The 25,681-nt window shown below is 35.9% G+C and overlaps 1 protein-coding gene across 1 annotated transcript in view; it reads right to left on the bottom strand.

Moving 5' to 3' along the window:
• CD109 (CD109 molecule) overlaps positions 1-25,681 on the bottom strand; it is a 401,861-nt gene that overhangs the window by 119,244 nt on the left and 256,936 nt on the right. Inside the window, 1 exon segment of the mRNA XM_053710442.1 lies at positions 22,204-22,380. Within this exon segment, the coding sequence (XP_053566417.1) occupies positions 22,204-22,380 (177 nt within the window).

The following is a 25,681-nucleotide window of genomic DNA, read 5'->3' as shown; positions in this document are numbered from 1 at the left end:
GATTTTTGTAGATACATGTAAGGTCTACTTGTTCACAACACAATACCGCTACGATCTTGGTGCATGAATAGATTAGTAGATTTTTTTATACACTCATTATTTCTCACAGTTACCTTCAGCTTCTTTTAGCGCACCTACACTCCTTTTCTACTAAAAAGCAACGTCAAAGCCATATATGTCTGCTATTTTTGAACAAAGGGGATCCCAGAGAAAAATTTACAACTATTTATGCCATAATTGCACTAGTTGTTTGTAAATAATTTCAGTGAGAAACCTAAAGTTTGTAAAAAAAATTGTGAAAAACTTTGTGAAAAAGTGAATGATTTTTTTTTATTTGATCGCATTTGGCGGTGAAATGGTGGCATGAAATATACCAAAATTGACCTAGATCAATACTTTGGGATGTCTACTAAAAAAAAAATATACATGTCAAGGGATATTCAGGGATTCCTGAAAGATATCAGTGTCCCAATGTAACTAGTGCTAATTTAAAAAAAAAAAAGTGGTTTGGAAATAGCAAAGTGCTACTTGTATTTATGGCCCTATAACTTGCAAAAAAAGCAAAGAACATATAAACATTGGGTATTTCTAAACTCTGGACAAAATTTAGTAACTATTTAGCATGGGTGTTTTTTGGTGGTTGTAGATGTGTAACAGATTTTGGGGGTCAAAGTTAGAAAAAGTGTGTTTTTTTCCATTTTTCCTCATATTTTATAATTTTTTTATAGTAAATTATAAGATATGATAAAAATAATGGTATCTTTAGAAAGTCCATTTAATGGCGAGAAAAACGGTATATAATATGTGTGGATATGGTAAATGAGTAAGAGGAAAATGACAGCTCAACACAAACACTGCAGAAATGCAAAAATAGCCTTGGTCCCAAACGGACAGAAAATGGAAAAGTGCTGTGGTCATTAAGGGGTTAAACAAACTGATCTCACTGTTTGCAGGTGAAGTTTGCTCAAAATTCACATTACAATCATTTTAACTACCAGAAACGTAATTTATACTAAAATTAAGATAAAAGTAAGTTCAATTGTAGTGAAAAGATTTCAGATTATCTTGAAATTGATGCAAACAGAGCATTTGTGGCAGATTTATCAAGCTCCATATAGAAACATAAGTTATGAAGCAGTGGTCTAAAGACCACTGCTCCATATCTTGTCTGCCTGCTCTGAGGCCGCCAACAGAAATCAACCCGATCGAATACGATCGGGTTGATTGACACCCCCTGCTAGCGGCCGATTGGCCGTGAATCTGCAGGAGGCGGCATTGCACCAGCAGTTGACAAGAACTGATGGTGCAATGATAAATGCCGACAGCGTATGATGTCGGCATTTATCGATGTGCGGTGAACATGATACGCTACATCGTATCATGTCCATTCGCACATTAATAAATATACCCCTTTATATCAACCCCAAGAGTTCTCCAGTTACCTTCTCTCTCCCTTGTGAAATTTTGAATCCCAAAGAGCTTCATTGCTTTCTATGAAAAGGCATCTCTCATCTCTCTGGGATTTCCAGGTTCCTCCCATTTTCTTTGAAACTTCAATGAGTTCTGTCCCTGTGAAGTCAGCAATATATTGTCTCCAAACTAGATAATGTTTGGTTATCTGGCCCATAGAAAATAATGACGCTCTCTTGGTAAACTAAAGCTGGCAGTTTTTCAGATTTAATTAAAAAAGATATAAAAGATACACACATATATAACAGAAAAAGCGCCGGTACTCATTAATTATTAATTGATAAATTCTGCTCAGTAACTTTGAGAAGAGCAAAGGGACAACATTATTTACAATGTTAGGTGTATTTTGCAGCCACCTCTTATGAAAACTACAGTATTTTATTGATGATTACAAATATTACCTGTTATGAGCTTGCAGAGGTGAGTACCCCCACAAAAAAGCCCTGTATACATATATATATATATATATATATATATATATATATATATATATATATATATATATATATATATATATATATATATATATATATATTTATATACACACACAAAGTATGAGCTTAATTTGTTTAAGTTACACAGAAACTGTGAAGGCATAATCAGAATTTGAAAAATCACAATCCTAAATACACTGCTGCATTCAAAATAAAATACAAAATAGAAAGTGCAAAGTTTAAATGTTATAAAATGTAATCTGAAGTGTAAATTTATATGAAACAAAGCACAAAGTGTAAATGCAGCAGAACTGTCATGTCATGTAGTGCTTTATTGCACTGGGCTTGTCTTTCCTTAAAGTGATGGTAAACTTACCTTCTATTCAATCTAGTATTTGGGTTTTTTTTTGGCCACAATCAAAAGGCGTTTAATTCATCAATTTCTTTCAATTTTATTTTAAGCAAAGTTATTGCCTATATAAATAGTTATCAGCGCTTTATAAATTCGACCCATTTTTTTTTTCTTGATCTCGTTTTTATTTTCTCCAATTGAAAATCTGGCCATTAGGCGGCTGTCACCCAACGTCATCCGCCTCCTTGGATGTCCCGATTTTCAATTGGACAAGCTAAAAATGTTGAGACAAAAAAAATAAAAAAGCCGGTCGAATTTGTAAAACGGTGATATCTTGGTTTACAGTAAGATGGAAAAAAATGATGAATTAAACTCCTATTGATTGGGGCCAAAAAAATCTAATACTCGATCGAATAGAAGGTAAGTTTACCTTCACTTTAACATACAGAAATGCAGAAAATGCCCCTTGGTGAAGCAAAGCAAAATCTGTCTTTTAAATATTTCACTATTTAATTTTAGAATATCTCACTTGAGCAGAGAGGTTTTGAATATCAGGGCCTAAGGGACAAATTATCTAAAGCTGTCCGCTTGCAAAATAATCCCTCAACAATTTTAGAAAGAATCATTTTAGCTTGAGAGCTGTTTGTCTGGCTATGCAGGGTTTTATATGTGAAGGAGACACACATATATGCAAATATAATGCTTCACTCAAATAGTTTTAGCAATTTACTTTCATTCCACAAGTTTTTGATCATCAGGTCCTAAGAAACTGCTGTGCTAATATTCACACGGCCAGGTGCTTCCTGTTTAATCCTGTTGTGTTAGTGACTCAAGAGGTGGGGAATGAATAAAGTTAATTTAGGCAATGTTTTATATATCAACACATGTTCATAAATGGATAAATGATATAATAGCATTTTGGATGTCATTTAGGCAAATTATTTAAACAATCATAAATGATAACAATTACCACTAGGGAAGATTTTTTCTATTTTTTTTGTAGCTTAATATTCTGACCCTGGTTTAATAAATTGATTCCACTTTTGACACATTATGTTCTTCCAATAGAAATTGCCTGATTGTCTGATCCATCTTCAAGACATCCAGTGCGGACAGAACAAAATTAATTCAATCTTAACAATTTTAAAAAGACCAAGTAAATTTACTTAAAGGCATAATAGCAGTCAAAACCTTTTCAAGACATCCGTCGCTGAACATCCTCTTCTTCGGATGGCCGCTGAAGAATGAAGTTTCCCTTTAAGTGACGTCATCCAAGATGGTGACCCTTACATTCCGATTGGCTGATAGAATTCTATCAGCCAATAGGAATTAAAGGGGAAAAAATCCTATTGGCTGTTGCAATCAGCCAATAGGATTGAGCTTGCATTCTATTGGCTGATTGGAAATGCAAATAGAATGCAAGCTATTAGATTAGGAGTAATTGGTTTTTATTTTTGATTATTTTGTTTTTTATTTTGTGTAATTTAGTGTTTATTTTTTTGTAATGTAGATATTTTATTAATTTAATTTATTTTATTTTATTTTATTGTAATGTTAGGTTTTAGTGTAAGGCAGGTTAGCTTTTATTTTACAGGTAAATTTGTATTTATTTTAGCTAGGTAGTTAGTAAATAGTTAATCACTATTTACTAACTAGTCTACCTAGTTTAAATAAATACAAACTTACCTGTGAAATAAAAATAAAACCTAAGCTAGCTACAATGTAACTATTAATTATTTTGTAGCTAGCTTAGGTTTTATTTTATAGGTAAGTATGTATTTAGTTTTAAATAGGTTATTTAGGTAATAATTGTAAGTTTAATTTAGATCTATTTTAATTATATTTAAGTTAGGGGGTGTTAGGGTTAGACTTAGGCTTAGGGTTTAATTAGGGTTAGGGGTTAATATATTTATGTAGTGATGTTGGAGGCCAGAGGTTTAGGGGTTGATAGTTTATTTTAGTATATTTGGTTGTGGGGGGCTTGCGGTTTAGTGGTTAATAGGTTTATTTTTTGTGGCGGTGTGGGCGGACGGCAGATTAGGGGTTAATGATCTTAAATAGTGTTTGCGATGCGGGAGTGCGGCGGTTTAGGGGTTAATAGGTTTATTATAGTGGCGACAATATCGGGGAGCGGCGGAATAGGGGTTAATACATTTATTATTGTGTTTGTGATGCGGGAGGGCTTTGGTTTAGTGATTAATAGGTAGTTTATGGGTGTTAGTGTACTGTTTTAACAGTTTAGTTATGAGTTTTATGCTACAGCTTTGTAGCGCAAAACTCATAACTGCTGACTTTAGATGGCAGTACGAATCTTGTCGGTATAGGGTATACTGCTCACTTTTTGGCCTCACAGAAAAACTTGTAATACCGGCACTATGGGAGTCCCATTGAAAAAGGACTTTTTTAAAAGTGCGGTACTGACGTTGCGTGACCGCCAAAAGGGTGTGCAGTACAGGTATTCTGACAAGACTTGTAATAGCGCCGTTAGGGAAAAAGCATCGTTATGACGCATAACGATGCTTTTTCACTCATAACGCAAAACTCATAATATAGCTGTATGTTAATAATCCTTTTCAAATCTGCATTTTAACATTTTTGCTTTTGAGGTTTTTTCCTATTCAATATGCTATCTGTATTATATTCTAGAGAAGGTTATTCTGATTCCCTCTTGGGACTGTACTACTATTTCTATGGATATTGGTACTTGTTTTCAGGATTCTTTAGAATTTGAATATAACATTAGTAGAGCATATTCACGTACTGTTTATATTTTTAGCTCAGCTTTATCTGTGGCTGACATTACTGTTCTCTCAACCTTTGTTGAACAGTTAGCATAAGCAATTTCAGATTCTTAAAGGGACACTGAACCCAAATGTTTTATTTCATGATTCAGATAGAGCATGACATTTTAAGCAACTTTCTAATTTACTCCTATTATCATTTATTCTTTGTTACTCTAGCTATCTTTATTTTAAAAGCAGGAATGTAAATCTTAGCAGCCAGCCTATTTTAGGTTCAGCACCATGGATAGAACTTGCTTATTGGAGGCTTACATCTACCCACCAATAAGCAAGCATAACCCAGGTTCTCAACCTGGGCCGGCTCCAATGCATCACATTCCTGCTTTTTAAATAAAGATAGCAAGAGAATGAAGAAAAAATTGATAATAGGAGTAAATTAGAAAGTTGTTTAAAATTTGATGCTCTATCTGAATCATGAAAGAAAAAATGTGGGTTCAGTGTTCAGTGTTCCTTTAAGTATATAACTCTGTTTACTTATTTATTTAATAATGTTTACTATATCTATTATTATGATTTCAAATATATTTTATTATCTCTCTCTTGGTAGGATAATAATTTGTTTGATTTCTATTATTTCCACTATTTCTGGAGGTTTAGAGTTTTTTTCCGCCCAACTTTTAGTCCGGTGATGTAGATCCGTTGGTGAATGTCCTGACTACAAACGCTTGTTCTAGATCCAAGGGTCATAGATTAATTTCCCGGCAGGGCTAATACAGCCCTTTGACCTTTGAGGTCAATTTATTGTGTACCATTTATTTGGGTAATAATAACTACTGTTATTATCAGCTGCTGATTTGGTTAACTCCGAGTGTAAGCACTGAAGAAGTATTTTTTTGTATCCTTCTGGGAGAAAAACGCTTTATAATTACTAGTTATTAGACTGCATGAAGGTGCGGTTCTCAAACCAGTCCTTCTGGTGGGGGGCAGATTAAATTGTTTTTGGATGAACTCAGTCCAAATTCTATATTATTCTTAGGGTTTGAATAGATTTTTAGAATGACACCTCCTATGAGAGGGATCTTTCTTTCTCAGTACACTCTGTGAATTTTTTTCAGGAGTGATTATGCCAGTTCTTTTTGCAGGAAGAGGATTTGGGTTTCTATTCAATTCTATTCTTTGTCCCTAAGGAGAAAGGTTTATTCAGTCCAATCTTGGATCTGAAGACTTTTTATATTGTTTTGTTAGAGTCTCAACTTTTAAGTTGGCGATTTTAAGGACTATTATGCCTTTTTGTTAAGGTCATTTCATGTCCAGTACATTTTTCAGGATGTTTATCCTCATATTTTATTTCATTCAAACTACTTACGGATTCTGAGTTTTTCTTTTAAGCTTTACCAATTTGCCGCTTTTCCATTTGGTTTAGTGACAGCTTTATGAATCTTTTCAAAGGTTCTTGGTGCCCTTCTTTCTGTCTTAAGACTGTAGGGTATTGTGGTGCTTCCTTATTTGGATGGTATCTTGGTATTAGCTTAAACTTTTTTTTATTAAAGCCGGACAGATAGCTCAGCATGCTAATGAACTGTGGCTAAGCTCTGTAGCAACCTGAGGATTGCAAGTTTAATTCCCGGCGAGGCCCATTCAGCCTTTCATCCTTCCGAGGTCAATTTAATGAGCAGCGTCTTGAGTCCCTTATGGGTGATTCAATGTGCTTTACAAGTACCCAATACATGCATATGCAAGAGCAGTATTAAAATATATGGACTTTTCTTTTTGGGGAATCCCTCATGAATCAACTAAGTTTTGTTTCTTCAAGACATGGTTAGAGGATTTAATTTACCTAAGAGTTTTGTGATTCCTCAGACAAGGGTCACTTCTTTTTGGGTTTCTAGATAGATTCTGTGTTCATGTTTTTGTCTTTATCAGACATAAGTCAATTGTAAGAGGCATTAGCCTGTCTAACTTACAGTCTAGAACATTTCTTTCAGTGGCTATGTGCATGCAAGTTTTAGGTCTCATAACTGCAGCATCAGACGAGGTTCCCTTTGTTCGTTTTTCATCTGAGAACTCTTTTTGCTTTGCATACTGAATCAATGATACAGGGATTGTTTTTAGATATCACAGCTGATATTTTTAAATCCTAACACTCTACTCTCTAGTTTATCTGCAAATTTTTTGAAGGGACAAATCTCTGTTCTTTCTGTTTTATTCCTAGAAAGCTTGTTTAAACTTCCTGATATTCACTGTTTTGTTCAGGCTTTGGTTGGTATCAAGCTTGTTCATTTATTAATTTCTCCTTTTTGGAGTCTTATTTGGTTTAAAGATTTTTTCTTTTCAGCCTATATTTTCTTTGAAGTTTATCTACTTTCTTGGAAAGTGTTGTTTCTTTTGACTATCTCTTCTGCTACAAGAGTTTCTGATTTATCAGCTCTCTCTTGTGTGTCTCCTTATCTGATTTTCTCATCTAGATAAGTTGTTTTGTGGACTTCTTTTTTTCCTAAGGCTGTGAATTTAAACAACATTAGTAGATACATTGTTGTTCCTTCTTTGTGTCCTAATCCTAAAGAATTCTTTGAGCCTCAGAGATTTACAGCTCATTCTACTAAATTCAGTCGCCATTTCTTCAGCTTTTTCAGAATGAAGCTTAGGTTGATCAATTTGCAAATCAGTAATTTGGTCTTCTTTGCATACTTCTATTGTTTTCACCATTTTGATATATTTGCTTTTTCTGAAGCAGTCTTTGGCAGAAAAAGTTCTTCAGGCAGCTGTTTCAGTTTGATTCTACAGCTTTTGATTTAAGTTTTTTGAGAAAAGCGGTAAGCTGAAAAAGCAGCATTAACAGGTCCTAATGCTGCTTTTTCACTACTGCTGCTATTACGAGTCTTGCAGGTTTAGGGGCCCCGCACACTTTTTTGGCCTTACCGCAAACCGACTTACATAAACTTCGTAAACCCTTTTTCTATGGGACTTCCATAGCGCTGGTATTACGAGTCTGTCCTGGGAGGCCAAAAAGTGAGCGGTACACCCTCTACCTCCAAGATCCATAACGCATTCTAAAGTCAGTAGTTATGAGTTTTATGCTACAAGGTACACTAACACTCATAAACTACCTATTAACACCTAATCCGAGGCCCTCCCACATTGCAAACACTAAAATAAAATTATTAACACCTAATCTGCCGCTCCGGACATCGCCACCACTAGAATAAACATATTACCCCCTAAAACGTCGCACTCCCGCCTTGCAAACACTAATTAAATATTATTAACCCCTAATCTGCCGCCCCTAACATCACCGCCACCTACATTATATTTATTAACCCCTAATCTGCCACACCCAATGTCGCCGCCACTAACAGCCCCTAAATGAAATATAATTTAAATTAATCTAAATACAATTACTATCATTAACTACAGTATTCCTACTTAAAACTAAATACTTACCTGTAAAATAAACTCTAAGTTAGCTACAATATAACTAATAGTTACATTGTAGCTATCTTAGGGTTTATTTTTATTTTACAGGCAATTTTGTATTTATTTTAACTAGGTAGAATAGTTATTAAATATAACTACCTAGCTAAAATAAATACAAATTTACCTGTAAAATAAAACCTAACCTATGTTACAATAACAGCTAACACTACACTACAATTAAAAAAATTACCTACATTAAATACAATTAAATAAATTAAATTAGCTAAATAACAAAAAGCCCCACTAAATTACAGAAAATAAAATACAAATTACAGATCTTTAAACTTATTACACCTAATCTAAGAGCCCTATCAAAATAAAAAAGCCCCCCCAAAATAAAAAAAAAAACCCTAGCCTAAACTAAACTACCAATAGCCCTTAAAAGGTCCTTTTGCAGGGCATTGTCCCAAAGAAATCAGCTCTTTTTCCTGTAAAAAAAAAATACAAACACCCCCCTAACAGTAAAACCCACCACCCACACAACCAACCCCCAAAATAAAATACTAACTAAAAAAACCTAAGCTCCCCATTTCCCTGAAAAGGGCATTTGGATGGGCATTGCCCTTAAAAGGCCATTTAGCTCTATTGCAGGCCCAAAGCCCTAACCTAAAAAAATAAACCCACCCAATAAACCCTTAAAAAAATCCTAACACTAACCCAGAAGATTCACTTACCGGAAGAAGTCTTCATCCAAGCGGCAAGATGTCCTCAACGAAGCCGGCAGAAGTGGTCCTCCAGACGGGCAGAAGTGGTCCTCCAGACGGGCAGAAGTCTTCATCCAGACGGCATCTTCTATCTTCATCCTTCCGGCACAGAGCGGGTCCATCTTCAAGACATCCGACACGGAGCATCCTCTTCAAACGACGGCTTCTTTGTAATGAATATCTCTTTAAGTGACGTCATCCAAGATGGTGTCCCTTAGATTCCGATTGGCTGATAGAATTCTTTCAGCCAATTGGAATTAAGGTAGAAAAAATCCTATTGGCTAATGCAATCAGCCAATAGGATTGAGCTTGCATTCTATTGGCTGATTATAACAGCAAATAGAATGCCAGCTCAATCCTATTGGCTGAGTGCATCAGCCAATAGGATTTTTTCTACCTTAATTCCGATTGGCTGATAGAATTCTATCAGCCAATCGGAATCTAAGGGACGCCATCTTGGATGACATCACTTAAAGAAAAAAATCATTACGAAGAAGCCGTCATTTTTTTTGTAATTTAGCTAATTTAATTTAATTTATTTAATTGTATTTAATTTAGGTAATTTATTTAATTGTAGTGTAGTGTTAGGAGTTAGTGTAACTTAGGTTAGGTTTTATTTTACAGGTAATTTGTATTTATTTTAGCTAGGTAGTTATTAAATAGTTAATAACTATTTAATAACTAATCTACCTAGTTAAAATAAATACAAACTTGCCTGTAAAATAAAAATAAACCCTAAGCTAGATGCAATGTAACTATTAGTTATATTGTAGCTATCTTAGGGTTAATAGGTAAGTATTTAGTTTTAAATAGGAATAATGTAGTTAATGATCGTAATTTTATTTAGATTTATTTAAATTATATTTCAATCAGGGGGGTTATGGTAGGGTTAGGGTTAGACTTAGGTTTAGGGGTTAATACATTTTATATAGTGGCGGCAACGTTGGTGGTGGCAGATTAGGGGTTAATAAGTGTAGGTAGGTTGCGGCCACATTGGGGGAGGCAGATTAGGGGTTAAGAAATATAATGTAGGTATTAGCGATGTTGGGGGCAGCAGATTAGGGGTTAATAAGTATAATGTAGGTGGCGGCGGTGTACGGAGCAGCAGATTAGGGGTTAATAAGTGTAAGATTAGGGGTTAATAATATTTAAATGGTGTTTGCGAGGTGGGAGTGTGGCGGTTTAGGGGTTAATATATTTATTCTAGTGGCGACAATGTCCGGAGCGGCAGATTAGGGGTTAATAAGTATAATGCAGGTGTCGGCGATGTTTAGATTAGGGGTTAATAAGTGTAAGATTAGAGGTGTTTAGACTCAGTGTTTATGTTAGGGTGTTAGGTGTAAAATATAAAATGTGTTTCCCTATAGGAATCAATGGGGCTGCATTACTGAGTTTTACGCTGCTTTTTGGCAGGTGTTATACTTTTTCTCAGCCGGCTCTCCCCATTGATGTCTATGGGGAAATCGTGCACGAGCACGTACAACCAGCTCACCGCTGACTTAAGCAGCGCTGGTATTGAAGTGCGGTATGGAGCACAATTTTGCTCAACACTCACTTCTTGCCTTTTAACGCTGGGTTTCTAAAAACCCATAATACCAGCGAGGCAGGTGAGCGGTGAGACAAAACTGCTCGTTAGCACCACACAGCTCATAACGCAAAACTGGCTGTTAATTATTGTGTGGATTTATTTATCAGTGCAAATAGCTGCTGTTATGTTATCCCTCCCTCTCTAGTGACTTTTCTGTGGACTTCCACATCTTGGGTATTTCTATCCCATACGTCACGATCATGGACTCTTGTCAATTACTTTAAAGAAAACATAATTTATGTAAGAACGTACATGATAAATTAATTTATTTCATATTGGCAAGAGTCCATGAGGCCTACCCATTTTATGGTGGTTATGATTTTTTGCATAAAAGCACAATTATTTTTCCAGTTTGAGCCTCAAGATAGAGAAAGTGCGCTAACAAGCTAAAAGTATACACACCACATTAAAAGATATTTAAATTTATTAAATGAAATAGACAAATTACATAAAAACATATATAGAAATTAGCGGTAGGGACGTCTCCCTTGTATAAAAAATCAGTAGTCCGTGCAAATATTTGCACGGACTACTGATTTTTTATACAAGGGAGACGTCCCTACCGCTAATTTCTATATATGTTTTTATGTAATTTGTCTATTTCATTTAATAAATTTAAATATCTTTTAATGTGGTGTGTATACTTTTAGGTTGTTAGCGCACTTTCTCTATCTTGAGGCTTAGGCTTCGTTATTGGTCATTTCCTTGTGTCTGATACAAGCAGAGATTGTATCTTTAGAGTAAGTGTTTAGCAATACCATCCTTAGCGCGCACCAATCCACTTTTTTAAATTTATTTTTCCAGTTTCCCTTTTTGTATGCTTTTTTACTCCTTATTTTATCACCCCACTACTTGGCTATTCGTTAAACTGGATTGTGGGTGTGGTGAGGGGTGTATTTATAGACATTTTGAGGTTTGGGAAACTTTGCCCCCTCCTGGTAGGAATGTATATCCCATACAACACTAGCTCATGGACTCTTGCCAATATGAAAGAAATGAATTTATCAGGTAAGTTCGTACATAAATTATGTTTTATTTTTATTTTTTGTTAAAAGTCTGGTTCCATTTTGATGTGAACTGTACATTTTGACGTTCACTTCTTTTAAACTGTAAATCTCAATCCTGCTTTGTAAGAGACCCTTAAATAAGTTTGCGCAATTATGAAAGGGTTTTATAGGGAACAAACCTCCATGCATGCTCGGTCCAATCTCATTCATGAGTGTATATATTATTGAATTTATGGTCATAAATGCTAGTTCCAGATTACAAGTTCAATAACATATGCACTTTCGTGCATAGAAACACACAATCGTTATTTTGTGTACTTTTCATGCCAAATTGAACAAAAACAAGAGAAATAAATATAGTTTAAAATAATCTTTGTGAAATTTGCCAAACACCCATAAGGCGATAAAAAAAGAATATACATCTACCCATCCAGATAACATAATAGATTTATTTAGATGGGTTAGCAGTGTTGCAGATGGAAATGGATTGCAATAGTTAACTTACAGCTAGATTACGAGTTATGCACGCTATAGGGAAATTAACGAACACAACAAAAGTTAGGTTATTTAACCCCCTATAGTGTTGCCATTACAAGTTTTGAAAAACACGGCTTGGGCATGCGATATGGTGCTTTTAAGCTCCTTCCCGCCAAAATACAAGCTGTTTTGACAAGCTTGTGCACGCTGCCCCCATAGACATCAATGGAGACCGGGTCAGAAAAAAGTCTAACACCTGCGATTGCGGAATGAAAAGCTCCGTAACGCAGCCCCATTGATGTCTAAGGGAAAAAAAATACAGTTTAAACCTAACATAAAGCCTACGTCTAAGCACCCCTAATCTGCTGCCCCGACATCGTCGACACCTATATAATGTTATTAAGCCCTAATCTGCCACCCCCGATATTGCCACAACCTAAATAAAACATTTAATCCCTAATCTACCACTCCCGATATTGCTGCTACTATACTAAAGTTATTAACCCCTATTCCCCTGCACCCCAACATCGCCCACACTATAATAAATCTATTACCCTCTATTCCGCCGCTCCCCGACATCGCCACAACTAAATAAAGCTATTAACCCCTAAACCTCTGGCCTCCCACATCACTACCACTAAATACATCAATTAACCCCTAAAATGCCAGCCCCCCACATCGCAACAACCTAAATTAAACTATTAACCCCTAAACCTAACCCTAACGTAACCCTAAGCCTAACTCTAACCCTAAACCTAACCATAACCCTATTGTAACCCTAACACCCCCTAACTTTAACATAATTAAAATATAGCTAAATTAAACTTACAATTGTTAACTAAATAATTCCTATTTAAAACTAAATATTTACCTGTGAAAAAAAACTAAGCTATCTACAATATAACTAATAGTTATATTGTAGCTAGCTTAGGTTTTATTTTGATTTCACAGGTAACTTTGTATTTAGACTAGTTAGTAAATAGTTATTAACTATTTAATAACTACCTAGTTAAAATAAATACAAATTTACCTGTCAAAAAAACCTAACCTGCCTTACACTAAACCCTAAGATTACAAAAATGTAAAAACACTAAAATTACTAAAAAATAACAAATGAAATTACACAAAACAATACAAATTATTCTTATTCTAATACCCTTAAAAAAAAACAACCCCAAAATAAAGAAAACCCTAATCTATAATAAACTACCAAGGGCCCTTAAAAGGGCCTTTTGGGGGGGGGGGGCTTAAAAGGGCCTTTTGTAGGGCATTGCCCTTAAGTTAACAGCTCTAACACCCTCTAACAGTATACAAACACACACACCCCAAAATCAAAATAAAGTAAAACCTAATCTACCCATTGCCCTGGAAAGGGCATTTGTATGGGCATTGCCCTTAAAAGGGCATTTAGCTCTTTTGCTGCCCAAACCCTAATCTAAAATAAAAACCCACCAAAAAATAACCTAACACTAACCACTGACAATACACTTACAGTTTTTCAAGTCCCACTTGAACAATCTTCATCTAAGCGGCGTGAAGTCTTAATCCAGACGGCCTCTTCTATCTTCATCCAGGCAGCAATGTCTTCATCCAGGCGGCGAGAAGTCTTCATCCAGGTGGCCTCTTCTATCTTCATCCAGGCGGCATCTTCTATCTTGATCCCGGCGGACCGGGTCCACCCTGAATACATCCGGCACGGAGCATCCTCTTCTTATGATCACCACCGTACACTGAATCTTCAATGCAAGGTACGCAATCCAAGATGGCGTCCCTTGCATTCCTATTGGCTGAAAAAATCGAATCGGCCAATATGAATTAGAGCTGCTAAATCCTATTGGCTGTTCAAATCAGCCAATAGGATTTAAGCAGCCCTCATTCTATTGAATGATTTATTCTAGATTAGGTTTTTTATTTGGGGTGGGGATTTTTTAAATGGGTATTAGAATTGGCATAATTTTTATTATTTTTAATAATTTGTTTGTTATTTTGTGTAATGTATTTTTTTCTTTTTGGTGTGGGTTTTTATTTTTAGATTAGGGCTTTAAGAGCAAAAGATCTAAATGCCCTTTTAAGGGCAATGCCCATACAAATGCCCTTTTCAGGGCAATGGGTAGATTAGGTTTTACTTTATTTTAATGTTGTGGCGTTGGGGGGTGGGGGTTTGTATACTGTCAGGGGATGTTTTGTTTTGTAGCAATGGGCCCTTTTAAATGCCATCCAAAAGGCCCTTTTATTTCACAGGTAAGTATTTTGTTTTAAATAGGAATTATTTAGTTAATAATTGTAAGTTTAATTTAGCTATATTTTAATTATGTTACAGTTAGGGGGTGTTAGGGTTACTTTAGGACTAGGGTTACGGTTAGCTTTAGGGTTAGGCTTAGGGTTACGTTTAGGGGTTAAAATAGTTTAAATTAGTTAATTGTGATATGGGGGCTTTCGGTTTAGAGGTTAATAGTTTACTTTAGGATATTTCATTGTGGGGGCTTTCGGTTTAGGGGTTAATAGGTTTATTATAGTGGTGAAGATGTCGGGGAGCAGCGGAATAGGAGTTAATATTTTTTTATAATAGTGGTGGCAATGTCGGGAGCAGCAGATTAGGGGTTAATAACTTAAAAATAGTGTTTGTGATGCGGGAGGGCCTCGGTTTAGGGGTTAATAGGTAGTTTATGGGTGTTTAGTGTACTTTGTGACAGTTTAGTTATGAGTTTTATGTAACAGTTTTGTAGCATAAAACTCATAAGTACTGCTTTTAGATGGCGTCACGGCTCTTGTTGTTTTAGGCTGTAACGCAGGTTTTTTAGCCTCACCGCAAAACTCGTAATGGCAGGGCTATGGGAATCCCATGAAAAAAACATAATTTATGTAAGAACTTACCTGATAAATTCATTTCTTTCATATTAGCAAGAGTCCATGAGCTAGTGACGTATGGGATATACATTCCTACCAGGAGGGGCAAAGTTTCCCAAACCTCAAAATGCCTATAAATACACCCCTCACCACACCCACAAATCAGTTTAACGCATAGCCAAGAAGTGGGGTGATAAGACAAAAGTGCGAAAGCATAAAAAATAAGGAATTTGAATAATTGTGCTTTATACAAAAAAATCATAACCACCACAAAAAAGGGTGGGCCTCATGGACTCTTGCTAATATGAAAGAAATGAATTTATCAGGTAAGTTCTTACATAAATTATGTTTTCTTTCATGTAATTAGCAAGAGTCCATGAGCTAGTGACGTATGGTATAATGAATACCCAAGATGTGGATCTTCCACACAAGAGTCACTAGAGAGGGAGGGATAAAATAAAGACAGCCAATTCCGCTGAAAATAATCCACACCCAAAATAAAGTTTAAATCTTATAATGAAAAAAACTGAAATTATAAGCAGAAGAATCATACTAAAACAGCTGCCTGAAGTACTTTTCTACCAAAAATTGCTTCAGAAGAAGAAAACACATCAAAAAGGTAGAATTTAGTAAAAGTATGCAAAGAAGACCAAGTTGCTGCTTTGCAAATCTGATCAACCAAAGCTTCATTCCTAAACGCCCAGGAAGTAGAAACTGACCTAGTAGAATGAGCTGTAATCCTTTGAGGCGGAGTTTTACCCGACTCGACATAAGCATGATGAATCAAAGACTTTAACCAAGACGCCAAAGAAATGGCAGAGGCCTTCTGACCTTTCCTAGAACCGGAAAAGATAACAAATAGACTAGAAGTCTTTCGGAAATGTTTAGTAGCTTCAACATAATATTTCAAAGGTCTAACTACATCCAAAGAATGCAACGATCTTTCCTTAGGATTCTTAGGATTATTACACAATGAAGGAACCACAATTTCTCTACTAATGTTGTTAGAATTCACAACCTTAGGTAAAAATTGAAAAGAAGTTCGCAACACCGCCTTATCCTGATGAAAAATCAGAAAAGGAGACTCACAAGAAAGAGCAGATAAATCAGAAACTCTTCTAGCAGAAGAGATGGCCAAAACAAAAAAACAAAACTTTCCAAGAAAGTAATTGAATGTCCAGCGAATGCATAGGTTCAAACGGAGGAGCTTGAAGAGCCCCCAGAACCAAACTCCAAGGAGGAGAAATTGACTTAATAACAGTTTTTATACGAACCAAAGCTTGTACAAAACAATGAATAACAGGAAGACTAGTAATTTTTCTGTGAAAAAGAACAGAAAGAGCAGAGATTTGTCCTTCAAAGAACTTGCAGACAAACCTTTATCCAAACCATCCTGAAGAAACTGTAAAATTCTAGGAATTCTAAAAGAATGCCAAGAAAAATGATGAGAAAAACACCAAGAAATGTAAACCTTCCAGACTCGATAATATATCCTCCTAGATACAGATTTATGAGCCTGTAACCTAGTATTAATCAGAGAGTCAGAGAAACCTCTATGACTGAGAATCAAGCGTTCAATCTCTATACCTTCAAATTTAAGGATTTGAGATCCTGATGGAAAAAAGGACCTTGTGATAGAAGGTCTGGTCTTAACGGAAGAGTCCACGGTTGGCAAGTGGCCATCCGGACAAGATCCGCATAGCAAAACCTGTGAGGCCATGCTGGAGCCACCAGCAGAACAGACAAGCACCCCTTAGAATCTTGGAAATTACTCTTGGAAGAAGAACTAGAGGTGAAAAGATATAGGCAGGATGATACTTCCAAGGAAGTGACAATGCTTCCACTGCCTCCGCCTGAGGATCCCTGGATCTGGACAGATACCTGGGAAGCTTCTTGTTTAGATGAGAAGCCATCAGATCTATTTCTGGAAGTCCCCACATTTGAACAATCTGAAGAAATACCTCTGGGTGAAGAGACCATTCGCCCGGATGTAACGTTTGGTGACTGAGATAATCCGCTTCCCAATTGTCTATACCTGGGATATGAACCACAGAAATTAGACAGGAGCTGGATTCCGCCCAAACCAGAATTTGAGATACTTCTTTCATAGCCAGAGGACTGAGAGTCCCTCCTTGATGATTGACATATGCCACAGTTGTGACATTGTCCGTCTTTAGAAGAGGCCATGACTGAAGAGCTCTGAAAATTGCACGGAGTTCCAAAATATTGATTGGTAATCTCACCTCCTGAGATTCCCAGACCCCTTGTGCTGTCAGAGACCCCCAAACAGCTCCCCAACCTGTCAGACTTGCATCTGTTGAAATCTCAGTCCAGGTTGGAAGAACAAAAGAAGCCCCCTGAATTAAACGATGGTGGTCTGTCCACCACGTCAGAAAGTGTCGAACAATCGGTTTTAAAGATATTAATTGAGATATCTTTGTATAATCCCTGCACCACTGGTTCAGCATACAGAGCTGAAGAGGTTGCATGTGAAAACAAGCAAAGGGAACTGCGTCCAATGCAGCAGTCATAAGACCTAGAATTTCCATGCATAAGGCTACCGAAGGGAAAGATTGAGACTGAAGGTTTCGACAAGCTGAAACCAATTTCAGACGTCTCTTGTCCATCAGAGACAGAGTCAAGGACACTGAATCTATCAGGAAACCTAAAAAGGTTACCCTTGTCTGAGGAATCAACGAACTGTTTGGTAAATTGATCCTCCAACCATATTCTAGAAGAAACAACACTCATAAAAGACTGGAAAGGTTCTTTCTAGTGAAAATGAGCAAAGGGAATTGAATCCAATGCAGTGGCCATAAGACCTAAAACTTCTATGCATATATAGCAACTGAAGGAAATAATAAAGACTAAAGGTACCGACAGACAGAACCCAATAGAATTATCCCTTGTCTGATAGAGACAAAGACAGTGACACAAACTTTCTGGAAACCTAAAAAAGGTGACCCTTGTGTGAGGAATCAAGAGCTTTCGAAAAAAAGATCCTCTAACTATGTCCTGAAGAGCAAGTGAATCATATGAGATTCCGCATCCTCAGAAAATAATCTGAATGAAAACAGAAAAATGAAAATATGCATTTATTGTATCTAATGAAAACAAATAATGCTATCAATGACCATAAAAAGGCAAAATAGTTTGAATAAAACTCCAAACCTGGTTCCTAAAAAAGGAACTGGAAGAAATACCCCAGAAGATTCCAGGTCTGAGCAGCGCTTGAACCCCATGGTTGCCCAGCCATGCTTCAACAATACCCAAAATATATAGGACAGAAACACACTTAAAGAAAGTGTTAGCCTTACTGGAATAAAATCAAAGAAATTTGGACAAAATAGAACCAAATAAATTTCAAAGAAGTCTTAACCTGCCCCTTACCAGCCAAGATGGAATACGGCACGTACATCGCAATATTAGGGAGCTGATTTTGAACCCCAATTATAAACATGTTACTTGGGAAAGAACTCAGGAATTTGTTCCTTAATAAGAACAACTAAACTAGAATAAGCTTAAAGTTTTAGTCTTAGAACTCAATCTTGAAGCCCAGAGTAACAGTTAAGAATTGAATTCAATTATAAAACAAATAATTGATTATCTTAGAACAAAATTCTTCTAGCTAAAATAGCTAAAGACATAGATTAACCCTCATTTGCGAAAATATTCAATAAAATGAAGACACAAATGAAATTATTAGCATGATAGTCCAGTTAAAAGGACCAGTCAATACAGTGGACTTGCATAATCAATAAATGCAAAACAACAAGACAAATGCAACAGCACCTAGTCTAGTAAAGGTTGTCCTTTAACAATGCTAAAATAAATCATAATCTGATACTTGATCTTAAAGTAAACAGAAAAAATGAAGCAATTGCAATATCCAAATAAATCACAGGACCAAGAAAAGTACCTGAAACTAAATAATTTTCCATAAATAAGATACAACTATCTAAAGGAAAATAAATACAATAGCATAATTAGTAGAAGTAGAGATAGCCCCAATAAATTGGAGAACCCTCCAAATTGAATTTAACTGCTGGCAAAGAATATAGTTTAAAACCTTTGAAAAAGGAATAAAAGAAAATTCTCAGCCTATTCCATTCCCTAGAATGGGGAATTGGAAAGAAAACCTCTGAAAACACAGAAGAAATAAATAGGCAGAAATAGTGTCAGCTAGTCTTAAAGAACTAGTTACCTTAATATCCAAAATAATCAACACCTTTTCAACAAAGAACAAATGTACTTTAATAATAGAAAAATAATAAAAATGTAGATTTGTTAGTGTCAATATCTGATGAAGAAAATTTCTGAAAGAGAAAAAACATCATCAGAGAAGGATAAATCAGTATGTTGTTAGTCATTTGAAACTTCAATAATTAAAAAAGAAGTGAAAAAGACCTAAAAATGTTATTAGAAGGCACAAAGTCAGACAAAGCCTTTAAAATAGAATCAGAAAATATTTCTTATAAATCTTCTAAATATTTCTTGTACATAAAATGTAAGAATGGAAATATATAAAGCATAAACACTAATGGATTCTGCATGTAAAAGTATATCATAATACCTTATTACAAACCATAGCTAAAGATAAACATTTATAACATTTAAAATAAATGAACTTAGCTTTGGTAGAACTGAAACTCAGTTAAGCGTTTTTCCAGAAGTGGCTTCTGATTCAGGGTCGATCTGAGACATCTTGCAATATGTAATAGAAAAAACAACATATAAAGCAAAAATGATCAAATTCCTTAAATGACAGTTTCAGGAATGGGAAAAAAATTACAATGAACAAGCTTCTAGCAACCAGAAGCAATAAATAATGAGACTTAAATATTGTGGAGACAACAATGACGCTCAAATTTTTTAGCGCCAAAAAGCTGCCCACATTATTTGGTGCCTAAATGCTTATGACGCCAAAAATGGCGCCACATCCGGTAACGCCGACATTTTTTGGCGCAAAAACTTCAAAAAAATGACGCAACTTCCGGCGACACGTATGACGCCGGAAATGACAAAACAATTTTGCGCCAAGAAAGTCCACGCCAAGAATGACGCAATAAAATGAAGCATTTTCAGCCCCCGCGAGCCTAACAGCCCACAGGAAAAATGTCAAATTTTAAGGTAAGAAAAAAATGATTTATTCATATGCATTATCCCAAATATGAAACTGACTGTCTGAAATAAGGAACATTGAACATCCTGAATCAAGGCAAATAAATGTTTAAACACATATATTTAGAACTTTATATAAAAGTGCCCAAAGTGCCCAACCATAGCTTAGAGTGTCACAGAAAATAAGACTTACTTACCCCAGGACACTCATCTACATGTAGTAGAAAGCCAAACCAGTACTGAAACGAGAATCAGTAGAGGTAATGGTATATATAAGAGTATATCGTCGATCTGAAAAGGGAGGTAAGAGATGAATCTCTACGACCGATAACAGAGAACCTATGAAATAGACCCCGTAGAAGGAGATCATTGAATTCAAATAGGCAATACTCTCCTCACATCCCTCTGACATTCACTGCACGCTGAGAGGAAAACCGGGCTCCAACTTGCTGCGGAGCGCATATCAACGTAGAATCTAGCACAAACTTACTTCACCACCTCCACAGGAGGTAAAGTTTGTAAAACTGATTTGTGGGTGTGGTGAGGGGTGTATTTATAGGCATTTTGAGAAACTTTGCCCCTCCTGGTAGGAATGTATATCCCATACATCACTAGCTCATGGACTCTTGCTAATTACATGAAAGAAACGTCATTTTTACGAATCTTGGACTGACATTGCGTTACAGGCTAAAAGGCTTTCGGTACAGCTATACCGACAAGACTCGTAATGGCTGCATTACTGTTTTAATGCTCAAATGACCATTTTTTCAGCTTTAAACTCGTAATCTAGCTGTATGAAAGTTGTGCTTATGTGTGCTCCTGTAAAAACACAATTTTAATGCCACCTGTACTGTTAGTGAAAATCACACCATACATTCAGATATAAAATAAGAAATATAAAATCATGCCATTTGTAGATGTTGTTGTCCTGGAGTGCCTATTGAAGTCTATCTATCCTGCCAAGATACATGTGGTATTCATATGGATACAGAGTGTTGAGGGTGTCTTGTGTCTGATAAAAGGTTAATTTCACACATGTAAATGGATTTTGTCCTTACCAAGTGAGCAAAGGGGTTACATGAATAGAGCATTCTTGTAACCTCAAGAAGTGTGAAAAGGCTATTGTATGAGTTTGGGGAGACCTCACAGTTTCTATAATGAAAAATGGCTGTGATCACTTCAAAAGTTATTTTTGGGAGCTTTTCTGTTGAAAATGCGTTCGTAACGGCAGGTTTTTAATTATAGATATGATATAGCATTGTGATCACTCGAGAAAGTCAATTCCAAATTCAGCAGAAATTGAAAATTCATTTTTAGGAGCCAATAGATTGTGATTGACCCCCAAATGATCTAACACTTTAGAGCATTTTCCTTTTACACTTTTATGGCCTTTTAAGTAGAGGAAAGAACCCAGTAAAACAAATATCCATACAATCTTAGACTGAATATATTGTATGTATTGGAAAAGTTAAGTATAGAATCCTTAATTTCACTTTATGAAAAGTTTGTAATTGTGTAGTTTATAATTGGATAACAGATACCATTAGCCATTTTAATTATTAAAATTTAAGTACAAATAATTTGTTTATATTCTGAGCAGAAGTCTCTTTAATTTCAAGGGACATACACAAACTAGAGATATTTGGGGAAACTAGTAGGTGTAGGCTAAAGAAAAGGCTCAGTAATTAAAGTATTAAAATACCATTTTATTGTCAAAAACAAAAGCAGGCTTAAAACAATAAACCATAAGAGACAGTCCATTCAATGTTGTGCTTTTTTCAAGCTACAGGCTTAATTATTAATAAGGAAAAATGTATTAATATTACATCTTTGAGATATTAGTACCAAAAAAATGCCCCTCTCTGCAATCAAATAATCTCTACTTGTCTGGCACCCCTCTTTCTCAAAAAAAAATAAAAATATATATATATATATACTTTCATAATAAACTTTGTTAACCCATTTCCCAGAAAAAAAAAATAACTTACCATTTTTCATTAATGAAACCAGTTTTAAAGCATGATCTTCAGTCAGTTTTTTACTTGTGGTGAGATAATCCATGATAAAAATATTAGGAGCAAATGTTATCATATTCTGTTCACCACATCCAAAGGGCAGTTGTATAAGTGACTGTATGTTACTGAGAGATGGTCCAAGTATATCACCTAAAAAATAATAAAAATGTTTACATATAAAAAGTAAATTACTAATGGGAACTAGAAGACTTACCGAAAAAATGGTTCACAAACTGGTAAAAGGGTGGATTAAAATAAATCCATCATAATCTCTAGAAATTAAACAAGATGCTAGAAATCTGTTTCAAGCACATCAGAACATTAAATAAAATGAGAAAGCAGTCCTAATAAACTTAAATATGCAAAAATTCCATAGTGTAATATGATAAATAATTATAGGAATCTTATAAAATGAAAAAAGGTAATAAAAACTATATAGAAATATGTATATGTAGCATACAACTCTTAAATAAAGTGCTAAAAAGTACACTAACACCCATAAACTACCTATTAACCCCTAAACCGAGGCCCCCCACATCGCAAACAGTAAAATTACATTTTCAACCCCTAATCTGCAGAACCGGACATCGCCGCCACTTTAATAAATATATTAACCCCTAAACCACCACACTCCCGCCTCACAAACACTAGTTAAATATTATTAACCCCTAATCTGCTGTCCCTAACATCGCCGCCACCTACCTACATTTATTAACCCCTAATCTGCCACCCCCAACGTCGCCGCCACTATATTAAATTTATTAACCCCTATACCTAAGTCTAACCCTAACCCTAACACCCCCCTAACTTAAATATAATTTAAATAAATCTAAATAAAATTACTACAATTAACTAAATTAACTAAATAACTAATAGTTACATTGTAGCTATTTTAGGATTTATTTTTATTTTACAGGCAAGTTTGTATTTATTTTAACTAGGTAGAATAGTTATGAAATAGTTATTAACTATTTAATAGCTACCTAGTTAAAATAAATATAAATTTACCTGTAAAATAAAACCTAACATAAGTTACAATTACACCTAACACTACACTATAATTAAATAAACTAAATAAACTAAATGCAATTAATTACAATTAAATAAAATTATATAAAGTACGAAACCCCCCCACTAAATTACAGAAAATAATAAAATAATTACAAGTTTGTTAAACTAATTACACCTAATCTAATCACCCTAATAAAATAAAAAAGCCCCCCAAAATAATAAAAATCCCTACCCTATACTAAATTACAAATAGCCCTTAAAAGGGCTTTTTGCGGGGCATTGCCCCAAAGTAATCAGCTCTTTTACCTGTAAAAAAAAGTACAATGGCGGAGCTTAGCCGTTCAAGAAAATGGCTGCATGCTGAAAAGTCCCTAAGCCCTAACACCCCAAACCTGGCCAAATAATGGGCATCGGCACCTATAATTCACCACTGCAGAGTTAACTGACATCATGTAGCCTAAGAACACCGGCTGTGGGGTTAAAACAAACGAAACATCGGAGTGAGCGGCAGAGACCTATTCAGATAGGAGACTGTGAGACACGCGGGAGCGCCGAGCAGGGGAAACAAGAGTACCAGCACATACTGAGAACTAACCCAAGCAGCACACAATATCAGTCAGAATACAAACGCTGCTGGAAATTGTGAGTACAGAGCCTGGGGAGATATCAGGGGAGGCCTGACAATAAGGAGTAGGGACGCAATACCACGTGGTCAAGCGGCGGTAGTGGGGATAAACGGCACCTCACAAGACAGAGGGGCTGAACCGCAAGCTAGACACTTGTAAAAGACCCAGATAGTATACAATAAACTGGGCATACCTCACTCCATATCAGAGACTACTGTGCAAAAACACATGTACCTCCCATTGGGCCTACTCATATGTTAGGATAACTAGTGCTGACAGAGCATTACCCCACAAACAATAAAAAAAAAAAAAAAAAAAAAAAAAGAGGACGAAAAGTGACACTCTGACAGAGCAGATACTGTAGAAAAAGAAGAGGAAAACAGTAAGCCACATAGTTACCTAATAGAAACAGCAAGCGGCAACTAAGATTATCAGTGAAAGAGAAGGAAATTACTATAAGAAAAAAGGTAGAGCATAATTTAGGGGCTGAGCTCAGTCACTTATATTCCCCCTTGCACAACACAAGTAACTAGACAGCTAAACAAGCAAGGGCCTCATATAATTAAAAGCAAGCAAATTAACAGTTCAAACTAAGTGGGGAGTGTAGAACTACTGATAAAGGCTACTAACAGTGATATTTAAGGTAACAGGGCAGAGGCACTATTCATTAACCTACAGGCACTAATATGTGAAAGGACAGTAAGTTACCCCAGAGTGAGAAAACACAAAGTAAACCCCAGCAAGCCTGCAACATCACTACCTACACAGATTACTCCTCTGTAATAGACTGCACTACTTAAGCAAAATGCCAGGCCGCAAACGTAATAAGCCTGATAGCATGCCACGTTCCAGAATGCTGCAACAATATTTGAAACCGGTTCATCCAATACCAGATGGCACACTGGCAACCCCCAGCATTGTTACACAACAAGAAGGTTTGGAGGAAGATACATCGTTAACAAGAAACCACACAGGACTTACTAAAGAAGACCTTCTGCCACTTTGCACTAAAAGTGACCTTAAAGAAATAGTAACTGAAGTGAAAAGCTGGTATGGAGACTTGAAAAGGGATTTATCACGAGTGACGCAGAGAGTCACCAATTTGGAAGAAAATCACAATAACATGAATACGGATATCCAACATATGTCACGCTTAGCGTACGATCAAGAAGAGACCATACACCAACTTTTGGAAAACGTTGAAGATTTGGACAATAGGGGCAGGAGAAACAACTTAAGAATAAGGGGCATCCCAGAATCTGTTCAGCCAGTGGCCCTGGAGGGGTGTCTGCAAGATATATTTAGAAGTTAAGTTAGATGTTAGTTAAGGAAGACAATGGTGCACCAGACTTGGTGTTCGAAAGAGCCCACAGAGCATTATGTGCGAAACCGCCACCCAAAGCCCCTCCACGAGACGTCATTATCAAATTGCTCCATTTTAAAGATAAAGAAGAAATAATGAGACACGCCAGAATGAAACAAAACATCACACATGCGGCAAATCGCATCCAAATTTTTCAAGACCTTAGCCCAACCACCCTTCAAATACAGAGGGATCTCAACTACATCACAAATGCATTAAGAGAACAAAAGATTGCATATAGATGGGGCTTCCCAGTAAGCATCATCGCAAACAGAGAAAAGATGACAGCGATCTTTAAAAGCAAAGAGGATCTTCCATACTTCTGTGAGGCCCTGAAGCTCAATATTCAACAACTGGAAAGTGCAAAACACACAGGACCAAGAATAACATCTCACGTGAACAACCAACGCTCACCCATGAAGAAGACATCAGACACACAAGGGAAAATATC

This window comes from Bombina bombina, chromosome 4 (genome assembly GCF_027579735.1).
Source record: "Bombina bombina isolate aBomBom1 chromosome 4, aBomBom1.pri, whole genome shotgun sequence".
Lineage (NCBI taxonomy): Eukaryota > Metazoa > Chordata > Amphibia > Anura > Bombinatoridae > Bombina > Bombina bombina.
This window is presented reverse-complemented; position numbering and strand designations above follow the sequence as displayed.